Genomic DNA, 13671 nt, shown 5'->3' with positions numbered 1-13671 from the left:
ATCTTTTGTACAGTGGTTGTTTTGCTTTTTGTTAAAACCATGTCTTTCATGTGTAGCCTATTTTACACAAAATGTTTTGTGTTTGGATAGCACACATTTTCTGTAGCTGCTACACTTCTGTGATTCTGACACCACCTCACAGAAACATCTCTTCGTTGATAACAAGTTTGTTTTTATGACGCTGAAAAGCCTGTCCAGAACAAATCATGTTGTGTGTGGATGTTGCCCATGTCAGACAGAATATGGAAGATACATTGAAAACACATTCTAGCAAGTATAGGCTTTCTGTATATATAGGAGACTGATTTACAACACAATCATATTTGTATTCACTTGAAAACAAAACTCACTGAATTCCATGAGGCTTACTTCCAACAGTGCATAGGTTTGTAGCCATAAGCACAATCTCATGTGTAAAAACACCATAGACAATAATTAGAATTACTCATAAGGGAAATCTTAAATATTAATATAAAACTTCAGGCAACGTATTAACCCTCTCTCATGGGTGCTGCTTGGAAAAATTCATGCCCAAGCATTAAGGGGAAGAAAGGGAGGAAGTTCTCCTTCTGCAATGTCAGTCCAAACTGATGCATCTTAGCTAGGAGTGAAACAGATAGGAAGACATGTTATTTAGCATGTGACCTGGCTCTTGTCTTTTCTTTTGCTCCCCTTCTTAGATTCTGAGTAACACTTGCTAGTGGGTTTCTTGTTCCTCTACCTTCATGTTACTTTTAGCAGTGGCAAAGTTATATATAAAAATGTTCTGACAGAGCAATAGATTTTTTCTCTCTTTATTTACTGCATGAATAAATAATTGCCTAGGTATCTGTATTCATTAAGGTCAGCCGGTTCGGCACAGGAGTAGATGGGTAGGAGGCTGTACCCACGTTCTCAGGATACCCCACACTGCTAGGAAATGACGTGGCAGTGGAAGAGGAAAGGGTGGTCAAGGCAACAGATCCTTCATCCAGAGTCCGCTTGTAAGGAATAGGTGGCTCAGCCCAGAGGTTTTTCAGAGCAAGGTAGGCCAGGTACACCTGTGGGGAGAAGAGGCAGTGGGTCAGGCACCTGTATGTAAATACAGAAAAAGTTGACACTTCCCCACCCCAGTAGATGGTAAATTTTAGGGACCAGGAACACAAAACTGTGCGATTGAGTGTGGGCTAATGGTAAGAATATTGATATTAGTACTAGAAAGGCTGGATTACTGAGATTAAGTTTTATGTAAATCACTGTATTTTGGCATTTCAAAATTATTATTGTGAGGGCATCTAATGAATTACTGTGAATAGAATGCATGTTAAATAACTAATATTAACTCTTCCAATAATGTGCTTTGTTTTATAATAAAGGCATTTTCTATTATAAATACAAACCAAAAATAGAAAGCATTATTTCATTAAAAATTAAGCCCATGTAGAAAAAATTATTTATTTGATTTTATGCAGGCAGTTTCAGGGCAATTTTTTTTTAGAGTTTTCAACTACTGATTATGCCTGGATGTCTTTTGTGTAGAATCAGTGAATAAAATTTGATTAGTTATCAAGGTTCATCTGAATTCTAAAAATACATTCAAACTGGGAAGATACGATGCCTTCAAAGGGAGATCCAGTTAGGCACATTAAGCATTTTAGCCTTGCAGCTCTATCATGTGTACACTGCTGTTTGCACAGGTAAAATGGTTTACATAAAGCCACTATCAGCAATATCATAAACAAAAAAAATTCAAAAAGCACCACCTGGCCTAGGCCACTTTCTAAAAACACTGAGTGGGTTCCAGGGAGGGCATCAGTGAGCACCATGGCGCCCAAAGGCACCATGTTGGGGCCCTCCACTCTGGAATTCTCCACACATCGACGTACTTGTGTAGTTTTCTATTGCTACTGCAGTTGCTGATACACTTCAATGGCAATAAAACACACATTGCAGCTTTTCAGGTTTTCTAAATTTGGCAACTGGATAGTGTTGTTACATTATAACAATGCATCTTTCTCTGAATTCTCACCTTTCATTTTTTTAAAAAGGTACATATCTAGCCATTTTCTTTGAGAAGATATAAGGGGAAAGGCATATCTCCACAAGAAAAGAGGCTAGGGACTTACTTTTCCAAAAATGAAAGCTGGAAACTCAGGGAATTAAAAGAATCGGATTGACAATTGTTATAACAATATTAAATTGCCAGTTAAAAAAACAAGCCATCTGTTGCCAGCGTAGCAGTATTAGGGAAACATGGCTGCCATCTAGGATAGGCTAGAAATACCCAAACTTTCCTGCCCACATGGCAGCAGTCCAGGTTTTTCTGTGATACTTCCAAAAACTTTGCAGCAAACCAGGTTTGGGAACAATCAAAGAAAAACTAGGAAAAACCTAGAAAGGGCATGAATGCACCACAATGCTCTGAGGAAACGGAAAAAACAGCATTGTACACAGAACATATAACCTGTATGGAAAAGGAAGCATACAGCGTCAGTTCGAAACTCTGGTCTAGTATATTTTTACATGTTTTTATAAATATTAAGAGAGATGAGGAAGCCAGGTGAAGGCTGTGAGGTTCAGAGAAATGGCAAGAGGGCTCTGGGAGATAAAGGGAACTGGGGGGAAATGTGTGGTTGAGTACTGAAAAGCAGAGATCTGGCCTGGAAAGAAAGGGACTGAAGTTATGTTGGAACACAAAACAGTATCAATTTTATTATATTTGGGGTTTGCAAGTTAAATATCGAGGTTAGGTTAGCAAAAGAAAAGAACTTGATTGATTTGGTCTTCAGTAAGAAAATGCTATAATTTTCCTAGGAAACCTTAGAATATTGAACAAAAAATAATCAACTCTGAAAATAAGACAACCGATTTAATTTTTCTATGCTTTTGTCGTTATTCTTAAATCTTCTGTGATTGTTAACTACCTCTTCTGAAACTGACCACAAATCTTCCAGTTTCTCATTGAATTAGACTTTGGTCAAAAGTGTGCTTTCTGCAAATTGAACCTGTTGGGCTGCCATTCAATTGCCCAATACTTGATTGGATGTTTGGTTAGCAGTTACAAATGATTTCTGCTAGATTGATGCTCAGTCTTCCAGATCTAGCAACCTTGAGCAAGGGACTGGACCAAGTCCTGAATTGCTCTGGTTTGTTCTGTGTGAAGTTATAAATAAAGGCCTACTACAACTGCTCTGATGAGAAGGCTCTTCCTGATTAATTCTGCAGCTTGTTGATGGGAAATGTGAGTCACCCACTTCTACAAGGATTGAACGAATAAATATGCTCTGAAAGAGCTCAGTCCTGAAGCAGCTTCTCAACACTCTCTGAAATCAGCAGAAACGTACTGAGGCTTTAACAGTAAGCCAGGGTGTAGCAAGTCATGTTTTCTTTGTGTTCTAAATAAGCACCTGTTTGTGAGCTTGCACAAAAAACAGGTTTGTGGTATCTGTTTGATTATTTCAATAGGGATTAGCAACTTAGACTTGTGTGTGTAAAGTGCTGTCAAGTTGCAACCAGGGCCGACCCTGCTTAGCTTCCATGATCTGCTAGGACTGGACTAGTCTGGGCCATCCTGGTCAGAACTAGTCCTAAGTAGAGAAGTGCTTAGACCTAGAGGCTATTTAATCAAGTTGACCAAAATGGGGTCTATGTGTGTCAAAATTTTTGCCACATGGCACACACACTGAATTCCTCAATTGTGTGCATTCTTCTGCTGCCTTTTCTAGGAGGCTGAATAAGCATGCAATATTTCACCTAATCCTTTAGTCCAATAATCTTTAACTTTTAGAGACCCAGGACCTATCTTTGACCCCATCTGCAACATGCAACTTGTAAACTTTAACAAAACATGGCCTTTCCCCCCACCCCACTGTGAAAACCATTCCACTGCTTTCATCCTGCATTAAGATGAAAGCTTCATAAAATCTAAGAGGTGTACTTCACTATGTTCTGTAATATTACATGAGAGCCTTGAACATACCATTGGTTCCAAGACTGACTTCAAAGTTCCCAATGTGAAATCTGAAAGGATTTTAGCTTCCTATGTTGTGTCACGGGATTCTGGAGTATATTTCTAATGGCATGCTACAGCAAATACTTTTTCAAAAATCATACAACTGGCATGGCTTGCCTACTAATTCCCTTAATCCATATGGTTAGGAATCATGATGACTGGCAACAGGAGTTTCTCAATTATCTGTCTCTAAACAACTAAGATTCTGAGAGAAGAAAGGTCAGAAAGGGATTTCTTTTTGCATTGCCGTATATAACAGGTCAATGTCAATACTGTCCTACACAATCTTAATCTTTGTGTGCACTTTAAGGCTTTTCTTGAATGAATTTTACCAGCAGCTAATTTGTCTGTTCTGAACAGAATTGTCTTATTTCTCATTCTAGTTAATGGATTGTTGCACTGAACTGTCTGATCAAAATGCTCCCCAAAGCAACTTTAAATCAGTAAGAAGACATTCTTAACTATGCTTTTTGCATCTCATTTGCTGTGACCAATGTGATAAGCCACCCTGCCACTGTGAGTCAATTTGACAGCCACTCTAAACACATGAACTCCAAATCATGTGCAATGAGACTGTAATAAAATACTAGTTTGCTTTGGCTCAGTTTTAGTATATCTGGACACAGTGCTGAGGATTAGCTTAGCTACCCGTATAGCGTTTCAAACAGATACGCAATCTTACATAGTAGGGAAAATATTAACCCCTCATGTCTCCCTTATCTGCTATAGTGACTAGGGCTGATATCACCTGCTTCCTGGAAGGGGTCAATTTTGGCTCTGGTATGATGAGGATGTCATTTCTTCTACTGCAACGCTGCAGGGATATACTCTGCCTCCATAGCTTTCTCAGCAGGTGTTCTCTTCACACTGAAGTGAAAGGGAGGTACTTGACTGACTCACCCAGCATGGAATGGAGAAGAAGGCAAAGGTGATGCTAGCCCAAGCGGCACTAGCTCCCAGAAGGTAGCGGTGAGTCGACCGGTTCCATTGATCAGCTAGGAAACAGAACCCAACAAACCACAGACCTGTCCAGATGACTGGGGAGAAAATGTTATAGTATCATATAATACAAACACTTGAAGGCACACATGGCATCCTACAGCAAGCTTTTTGAGACTGGTAATTTTGGGGTGGGGAAAAATAATGTCCATCAGCCTCTTCTTTCTACAACTCTACCGATATGTTCACAGTTATTATTCCTCTTGAAATATCTTTGCTGAAATAAACAGCCCCCCCCCGGCCCCTGAGATACTGGTTCTAGAAATCCTCCTGACGGACTGTGAAAATAAGTGAAAATCTACTCCTCAGACTATCACAGGCTATTTCACAAGACACATTATCAACATGTATTAGGGAGTTATTTTATTTTGAGAAACACATTTCAGAGATGTTTAAAACACCCACCACCTCTCAATTTGGTTTCAAGCCCGAGCAGGGCTGGTACAAATCACTTTTTGGCTCATGTCATTTTTTTGTATCTCCCTGTTCCCATCTCCAAAGTATAGTATTCAATTTAGCATTAGTTTGCCTTTGAATCATATATCTAATCTGGAAGTTTCCCCCACTATGTGCGGATGCTTAAATCCATGGATCAGGACCACGGGGAGCCACCCCCAAGCTTGAAGAAAAACCTGAAATGTCAAAAAAGTACATTGGGGCTCAAACCTCTTCCACAAAGCAAAACAGAGAACACATGCGCATGCAGCATTGCTAGCCTGGGGGAGCGCCATGGCAAGCGCTTCAGTGGCCCAGGCTGCTCCCAACAGTGTTGACAAAGGTCAGGAATGGAGGGAATGGCTTTTCAGAGGGAGGGGGAAAGGAAAAGGCTCTTTTGGGGAGGGGAAGGGCAAGGATCCTTGAGGATGGGGGACAAAGGAATAGGTGCTTGGAAAGGAGAGGGGGCTAAAAGGAGAAGAGTATTTGGGAGGGAAGGGGCTGAAAGGTTATGTTTGCAAGGAAGGGGGAAGTCATGCACAGCTGCCTCCACCCCCAACCCCCGCCACAATTTTCACCCGTTTCCCCCATTAGTTGTATATAATTCAGGGCTGAGGAGAAACCTAGGAGACGTTACAGAAATGGAACCACAAATCTACCTTTTGACATTTCTACCACATTAGCCAATAGAATAAACTTTGTGACTCAATTTCAATTTTTATTAGCAAAGATCGGAAGGTCCATTTATGTTAATGCAAAGTAATTACGGTTTATGATATGTAGTAACCTGCTGGTTTAACACGAATGATTATGACTACTAGACACAGAGCTCTAAGTTAAATTGTTGTTCTCCCTTCTAATATGACAGTGCATCTTATGTAAATTTTCTGTTATTAATATTGTACAGATGTGAATCTTGGAGTGAGCTCAGAAGAATGTGGCTCCAGCAACAGTCATATAACTGCATTTACAACAAATTGAGCAAACGTAACTTCTAATAAAAGCTCTTACTTTCACGGATAAACTGCTTTCAGAAATCAGAAAGGCAATAGCTCCCTAAAACAAACAATGCTGCGCTGTTGGCAGGTATATTAAAAACAGGGTTTTGCCTTTTTAGCTGATGAATAAGGGATAGAGGAAAACTGCCAGACTGCATCAGATTGTTCCATGCTTCAGCCAGCCAAATATCCTGTCTCCAATGCAGCCAGTGCCAGATGTTTCAGAAGCAAGAACCTAAAGATAAGCAGGTGTGGAATAATCTGTTCCCTGCTAATCCATAATTGTTAGAGATTTGGCTTTAAACCCAGAGGCACAAGAATGCACTGTCCTTCCTAACAAATTCATTACTCTACCTTTGGGACCAGCTGCTAAATTCTTGACCTCTGTTTCTCCCTGAATTTCATATTTGCATGGTAAAAAGCATTTTCTTTTGATGTGATTTAAATGTGCTATTTTTACTTGAATCCTTATTCTTGGGTTCTGAGCTGAGGAAACTGCACTAGTTCTGTTCTACTACAAAAGAAAATGCAGAACAAGATTAATTTGTTAGTTACTATGAGATATGGGTCAGGACTAGAATCATCATCAGCCCACTTTTGAAAAGCATAGATTCAGGAACAAATGTGCTCTTGGAAAAAACAAGGGAGGTAGAGATATAGGAATGGATGAACAGAACAGTGAAAAAAAGAGAGGGGATACTAGGGTAAATGTACAAGATTCGCAGGGATGCTGAAAGAGACTGCACACTATTCAAAGAGCTTAAAATGAACAAACTTTTTCTTGAAGTATTGGGGAGAGGTAGGCAGTGTACTCAATAGCCCAGGTTAATCTGAAAGAATGTAGCAAGAGCCTTGATAGGCAGTGAAGGCTGAAGACAAGGCAGTAAACCAAACATGACTTAGTGACATCTAATTTTGCCAAAATAGACCTGTATGAATACTGATGTACTGGCAAATGCCAGGGCCTAAGAAATGCTTCACACAAATAAATACAATACCAACACTGCCCTGCTTGAAACACTGTTTTGCTGTGATCATGCTTGTCAAATAAACCCTGACAGCAAGGAGTAAGACAGCATGTGGAAATGACAGTCTTTTGTGTGGAACGACTATTTCCTCATTGTTTCCTTGTCTGTCTTCAGGTGTTGTCACATCTTTTGTGCATCCTGCAGCTCAAAGACTGTCTCAAGAGAGGAGACAACAGGCAGACAAACAATAAGACAATACCTTATTCAGGCTCTATAAAAGGCAGCAAGAGGCCTCTATAAAAGGCCCACCAGTAGCATGTTTCTTTCAGGTCAATGACAGATAAAAGAAAAACTCAGTAGCTTTGCACCGATTTACTGGTTGTAGCTCTGCTATTTTAAAAGTGGGCCATATTCTTCTCTATAGCTCAGTATCTTGATGGGATAGTTGTCAATGCTCTCCTCTATTTGGTAGTTGCTTGAGGTTCCTGCACTTATTGCTGTCCTGCAGTTGTAGTTGGGCTTTGGCATGGAAGAGCTCACAGGGTAGAGAAAACGGCACTGATGTGGGTAGGACCAAGAAAGATCTGGATATTCCCATCCTCACAGCAGCTATCCCAGCTTTACTGTGATCTCCAAAAGGATTATAGTAAAGCAGTTTTATGAAAGTTCATAGAAAGGGGGAAAGCCAGAAGGTACGTGAAAGAACCACAGCAGAGTGGAAACAGAGTTAAAAAACGTGTTTCCAATTAGCATCCAAGCCAGATTAGACACAGTAAGGAAGCAACCCTGGAAATATGACCACTGCTGGCCAAGGAAGACAAACTATGGTGCTATGCTAAGCCAAAATCTTTGGGAGCTGGATATCTTTTTAAAAACAGGAAATTGATGCTTTTGTGCATGTTGGTAATGAACATAGAATTATTTTAATGACTATATCATGATTCCTTTTATTTCTTAAAGGCCATTTAATTTCTTTTATTAGGATCAATCAAAATAACCCATAATGTTGTGCAAGCTTTCATGTCCTCCAGAAGTCTTCACCAGGCAGGATTTTTTTTTTAAATGGAAGGGAGGAGGAAGAAAGACATGACCTTAAGTCTCTTTGCAGAGTGCCAACTAAGTCTTCATAATTAAAATGGCACCATGTGGAGCTTTCATCAGATGTACCATTGGTCTTCTGGGAAGAATAAAAACTGGAAGCATTCAACTGAAAATATAAAAAGGGTATTGATCAAATTGATTAAATGGGAATTATCTCAATGATGGAAGGTTTTGGGGGGTGATAATCTAAGAAGTTAGATTCATTGTAGAAGACCTTACAGTTGCATTAGGCCCTCATCCACCTGGTAAACTGCATATACCAAAACTATCATCCAATGGGTTTGGTAGAAAGAAAGGAAGACTACTCACTGGAGAAGGTGACATCCAATACAAGGATGGCATACTTGAACTTGTGACTAGTCACAGTAGTGTCCCAGACATCAAAGCCCAAAAAGAGAAGACACTGGAGGAAGGAGAGTATACCCACTGTGATGCCATAGCAGCAGGCTGCTTCCTTATCATTCAGCACACAGTGTAGTTGGGAAGATGTTACCAAGTTCTGATACCCTTCATTCACCAAAGAGGCAAATACAGTCAAAGAGAAAACCTGAAACAGGAGAAAGACAGGGCAGTTAAGCAAGAATAGTGCTAGCATATCGTATGAAATGTGTTTCAGGCAGTACTCCTGCCTGTTTTTACAATTAATCTATCATGTCTTTATAACCTTTCCAAGAATTGAAATGCATAAAACAGGCATTGAGTTGAAGAGCAAGAAGTCAGTTATTCACTCTTCCTGCCTCCATGTTGCCCAAGTGAAAGTCTCAGGTACATCACAGACATTTGTGACATCTATAACAATCCCTTCCTTCAAATGTAGCCATCAAACTTAAAGTTTTCATCAGCCCGTGGGCAACTTTGGAATTACGGAACAGGATGATGGGTGTAACCACAAAATGGCTATTGCAGGAGGCAAATTCAGCCACAAAATATCAGGGAGTGAGGTTATGCATAACTCTAACAGTAAACCTTCAGCATTTCTGGCAGATGCTTTGTTTAACAGGAATACCTTTTAAAATGATCATATTGTTTTAAAATATTTTCTTGCACACATACAGCATATCTTCAAATCACGGAGTGAAGATCCTTGTGCTATGGTGGTGGCTGCTGCCAAAGCAATGTTTTTAAAAAATCTGCGCAACCAATCAGATTTCCAATAGCCAGTCATAAGCGTTCAGGGGCAAAACCCCCACCTGGCCTCACTCATTTTCTAAAAGCACTTGGCAAACACCAGGAATGGTGTTTGGGAGTGCTATGGCTCCTCTGGGTGCCATGTTGGTGGCCCTTGCATTATCTTATTTTTAATTCAGTACTTACTATACTGTTTAGAATCTAAGAGATGGTAACCTTTTAAATACCAAAGTAGTAATACAAATAGAACCTCACGTTCAAATGACATAGAATAGATGCACGATCTTTAATTTATACATGTGCTGATTACCTAAAGTGACATGGAAACAGAATGAATTAAAGTAGTCAGAGAACTCTACATAATTCTGGTTAGGTAATGGGGCTTCTACTATAATAGAGGTGGAGAAAGAATGTGCACACCAGCTCCAGGAAATCTATCCACACAGTCCTTGCTTTTTTGCCATCAAGCAAAATATATCCCTAAACATTTAATTAATTATTTGAGAATAAAATTTTTAAACGTTATAAGTATCGTGTGATTAATTTGTAAGTAGCTGGGAGAGGGGATTTTGGTAATATACTTTCTATTAATAAGTTTTGCAGATGTGGAACATCGCTTTGCAAATGCTCTAAAAAGGTCTGGTGTCGTTTGTGTGCCCTATTTTGATAGGACAGGGTGGTTTTTTTAGAATTTATTAATACTATTCTACTGTACATATTATTATGAAAATGATTGTTGATGGAATTCTTTCCTACTGAAAACCAAACCCATGCTTATATGTAATTCTCACTTAGAAACAATGAAGCGATCATTTAATTGTGCTGTCTTTTCTTCTCACCCCCGCTAATGTTCTAGCAATGATCTGAGGTCTTAAGAAGAACTGCACCATGTCATGGTCTGAGAAATCTTGCAAGGCTGAGACTACCCTCCTCATCCTGTGGTTGCCTTTTTGTCTCTAGAACAATACTTGATCTTGACAGATGCTGCAAAAGAAAGTTGGGAAATATGAACTAAGAAAACAGAAGAACATGATACAACCTTTATGAGATATGATAACTTGTCCTATTAGTCAACACTTGACTATATTAAGGCTATTTCCCCAAACCTATAATAAGCTATTGCTCATTAATACTCACCAATTTAGTTTTCTATTTTTATACCATACTAACTCCAAAGAGTTCAGAATGGCATATACAGTTCTCCATATCTCCAGTTTACCCTCAAAACCAGAGGTGTAAACTCCTGGAAATTTTGAAACCATGGGGAAAACACAGTGTTTTAAAAAACTTTTGGGTGTGTGTGAAAATCTGGGGGGGGGATTTAATATATTCAACACTTACTTTCATATCATACTACTGCTTTAAAAACATCTTTTCATAGCAAGCAAAAAAAGGTACATTACTTGGGCAGAAGCTCTCTCATACAGTCACAATAGTAGCAGCAGCATATTTGGATATTTAGCTAAATGTTATAATGTTAAAAACATTATCATATATATAACATATTGATTGTGGACAAAATTAGTCATATTTATACAATAGGTTTGAAAATACTAGCATTGCCTCCACAAAGGCAAGGCAAAAAAGTGGCTTCTTTTCCAGTCTGTGGACATGTTTGTGTCAATCCTTTGATGAGAGTGTTACAAAAGTTCATTAGAGGAGGTTAGGTCAACAAGACAGCAGTTTCAGAGTACTGGCTTATTTATACAAAATCACTAGCAGAAGTCAAGCAGCAATCCACAAAGAGGGCCATGTCTGTTACACCCACAAAAATGACAGCACCTTCTTGGTGCAGCATAGAAATGCACCTTGAGTTTAAGTGTGTATGTCTACAGTATGCACAGAAATTATTCTCTAATATTTATATTAAAATATCTATACCTTGTCTTAAAAAGCATATTATTTATTCCAAAAGAGAAAATATCATGTAGGTTTGGTTTTTCAGTGCTCCACTAAAATGCCCTCAGAAGAAACCCCTCTTTAACTGTATTTTTCTTGGCCTGCACCTCTCTGCTCACAACAACCCCGTGAGGAAGGTTAACATTTCTTCTAATTCTACCCATACATATACTGAAAGAAAAGTCAACAAAACTTGGTTTAGCATGCCCATTCCGATTATATATTTGTTCCACACTGTTTGCTAAATTTTTAATATTAATTGATTTGAATCAGAAGTCTTACAAAGCTTATAGCATCTGGCAATTCAGCTTGTGCAAAGCATAATTTAATAGCCAATCATATTGGTTAGGCAAGCTTAATGAAATAATAAATTAAAGGAGTTTGAAGAAGTCTAGCCATAAGGAAAGCTAATAGTTATTTTCCTGAAATTGCACTGGTCATGTAGGTTTGTTACAGATCTTAAGAACTGCTTTGTCTGGGCTGCAAAAAAAAATGGTCTAGAAGCATTTGTTATCTGTGAATTTTCTATAATCCTCACCAAGCAAAATAAGAAAAAAATTCTGGAGTATCTTCTGTCTTCTAATTTTCTTCATATTTGATATTCTACATGTCTATTTTCTGGTTTCTGCAACACCAGTCAGACAGAGCCAAATGTTATTTCCATGATCTCTTCTTCAATGCACAATTATACTGAATGGTTATGCCTATTGTTCTTTTCAGATTTCTTACTGAAATGTTCATTGTGATACTAGCTATGACCCTGCTGGGACATAACAGGATCAGAAATTATCCACCTGGCTGTGCACTTTTCAGCAGCAAGAGACAATAGAGTAAATGCCATAAGGCAAATGTGAGTCCAGGCAGCCTATGAACTTTACCTCACCATATCTGCCAACATTTCACAAAAAAACATATTTTAACCCAACTGATCATAAGGATTGCTCTCCTCTCCCCCAATGACACATTGCCAAAAACTCTACTTCATGTGAAGCATGCCGTTTTCTTTTACTCTGCAACAACCTGACCTATAATATTCTAAAACCAGAGGTATTTGTGCTTCATATTCTTGTTGGATAGTGGAACAGTATGGCACAGTCCAATCTCATCAGATCTCAGAAGTTAAGCAGAGTTGGTACGTAGATGGGAGACCACCAAGGAAGACTCAGCAATAGCAAATCTCCTTTGTTCACATCTTGCCCTGAAAGCCCCTTGGCTAGAGTCACCATAAGTCAGCAGTGACTTGACAGTACACATAGTGTTGTTGAACCCTGAAGAGTGACATCACTAGCAACTATTACTAACAAAATTTTAACAAAACATTCTCCAAAGGCAAAAAAAGGAAAAAAACAGCACTATAACAGAGCCAAGTGCCAGGAAAGAGGGACTGTTCCAGTTTAAAAAAACCCGAACTGTGACCCAGGACGTCTCTGGTTCAAACGTCCTAAACTCAAGTTACCTTAGGCAACCTGCTTGCTCTCTCGGCCACAATAAGGGGTGAAGAAATAATAACACTGGCCTGTCTTATAACAATGATTATTGCTATAACTACAACATAAGACCGAGAGCGATTACTGAAAGTGTTGTTGTTGTTAAGGCTGGCCTACTAGGTAGCCTATACCTCAAAATTGCTTCCTCCCTACAATGAGGTCTTGGCATCTGTTTTCTGCGTTCCTCACGAGACTGGTAGGCCATCTCCTCTACTTTGTCTGTTGAGGAGGACGGGCTAAAATAGCATCCTACCACGCGAAGCGCTACCTTAATATTCTTGGTACTAGAAAGTTGACCGTTTGAGCCTCCCTCCACAATAATGGAGATGGGAGAAGGAGAAAGTAATTACAGGATCACAAAGATACGCACACAGCCCACCTTTCCGTTACGGCCCGTTCAGATCCAAACCCAACTTCTCTTTCCTCTCTCAGAAACTCTCTTAAAGGGTACAAGTTTTTCCCGCCTTTGGTCGGTCTCTACGGGGGGGGGAGAAAGAGCGCGAGTGAGAACTCGACGCCTGATTGGCTAGCCATCGGAGCCACGCCCCCTGTTTCCTATTGCCCACGTTCAAACGGCGGTTGGAAATGACAGTTGGGCTGACAGGAGGGAAGTGCGCGCCAATCTTAAAGCTCTCGTGCAAATACAAAACAGCGGGCTGAAATGT

At 39.5% G+C, this 13671-nt stretch overlaps 1 protein-coding gene across 1 annotated transcript; it reads right to left on the bottom strand.

The window, feature by feature from the left end:
- Nucleotides 1-778: 778 nt before the first annotated feature.
- Nucleotides 779-13442, bottom strand: SYNGR4 (synaptogyrin 4). The gene is made up of 5 exons (XM_054993644.1): nucleotides 13386-13442; nucleotides 10460-10604; nucleotides 8802-9039; nucleotides 4892-5028; nucleotides 779-1040 (listed from the first exon to the last, which is right to left on the bottom strand). The coding sequence occupies exons 2-5, from the start codon at nucleotides 10553-10555 to the stop codon at nucleotides 822-824; spliced, it is 690 nt and encodes a 229-aa protein (XP_054849619.1). The 5' UTR covers nucleotides 10556-10604; nucleotides 13386-13442; the 3' UTR covers nucleotides 779-821.
- Nucleotides 13443-13671: the final 229 nt, after the last annotated feature.

Source organism: Eublepharis macularius, chromosome 12, assembly GCF_028583425.1.
Source record: "Eublepharis macularius isolate TG4126 chromosome 12, MPM_Emac_v1.0, whole genome shotgun sequence".
Classification (NCBI taxonomy): Eukaryota; Metazoa; Chordata; class Lepidosauria; order Squamata; family Eublepharidae; genus Eublepharis; species Eublepharis macularius.
Note: the sequence above shows the minus strand (reverse complement) of the source record. Positions and strands in the feature narration are given on the sequence as shown.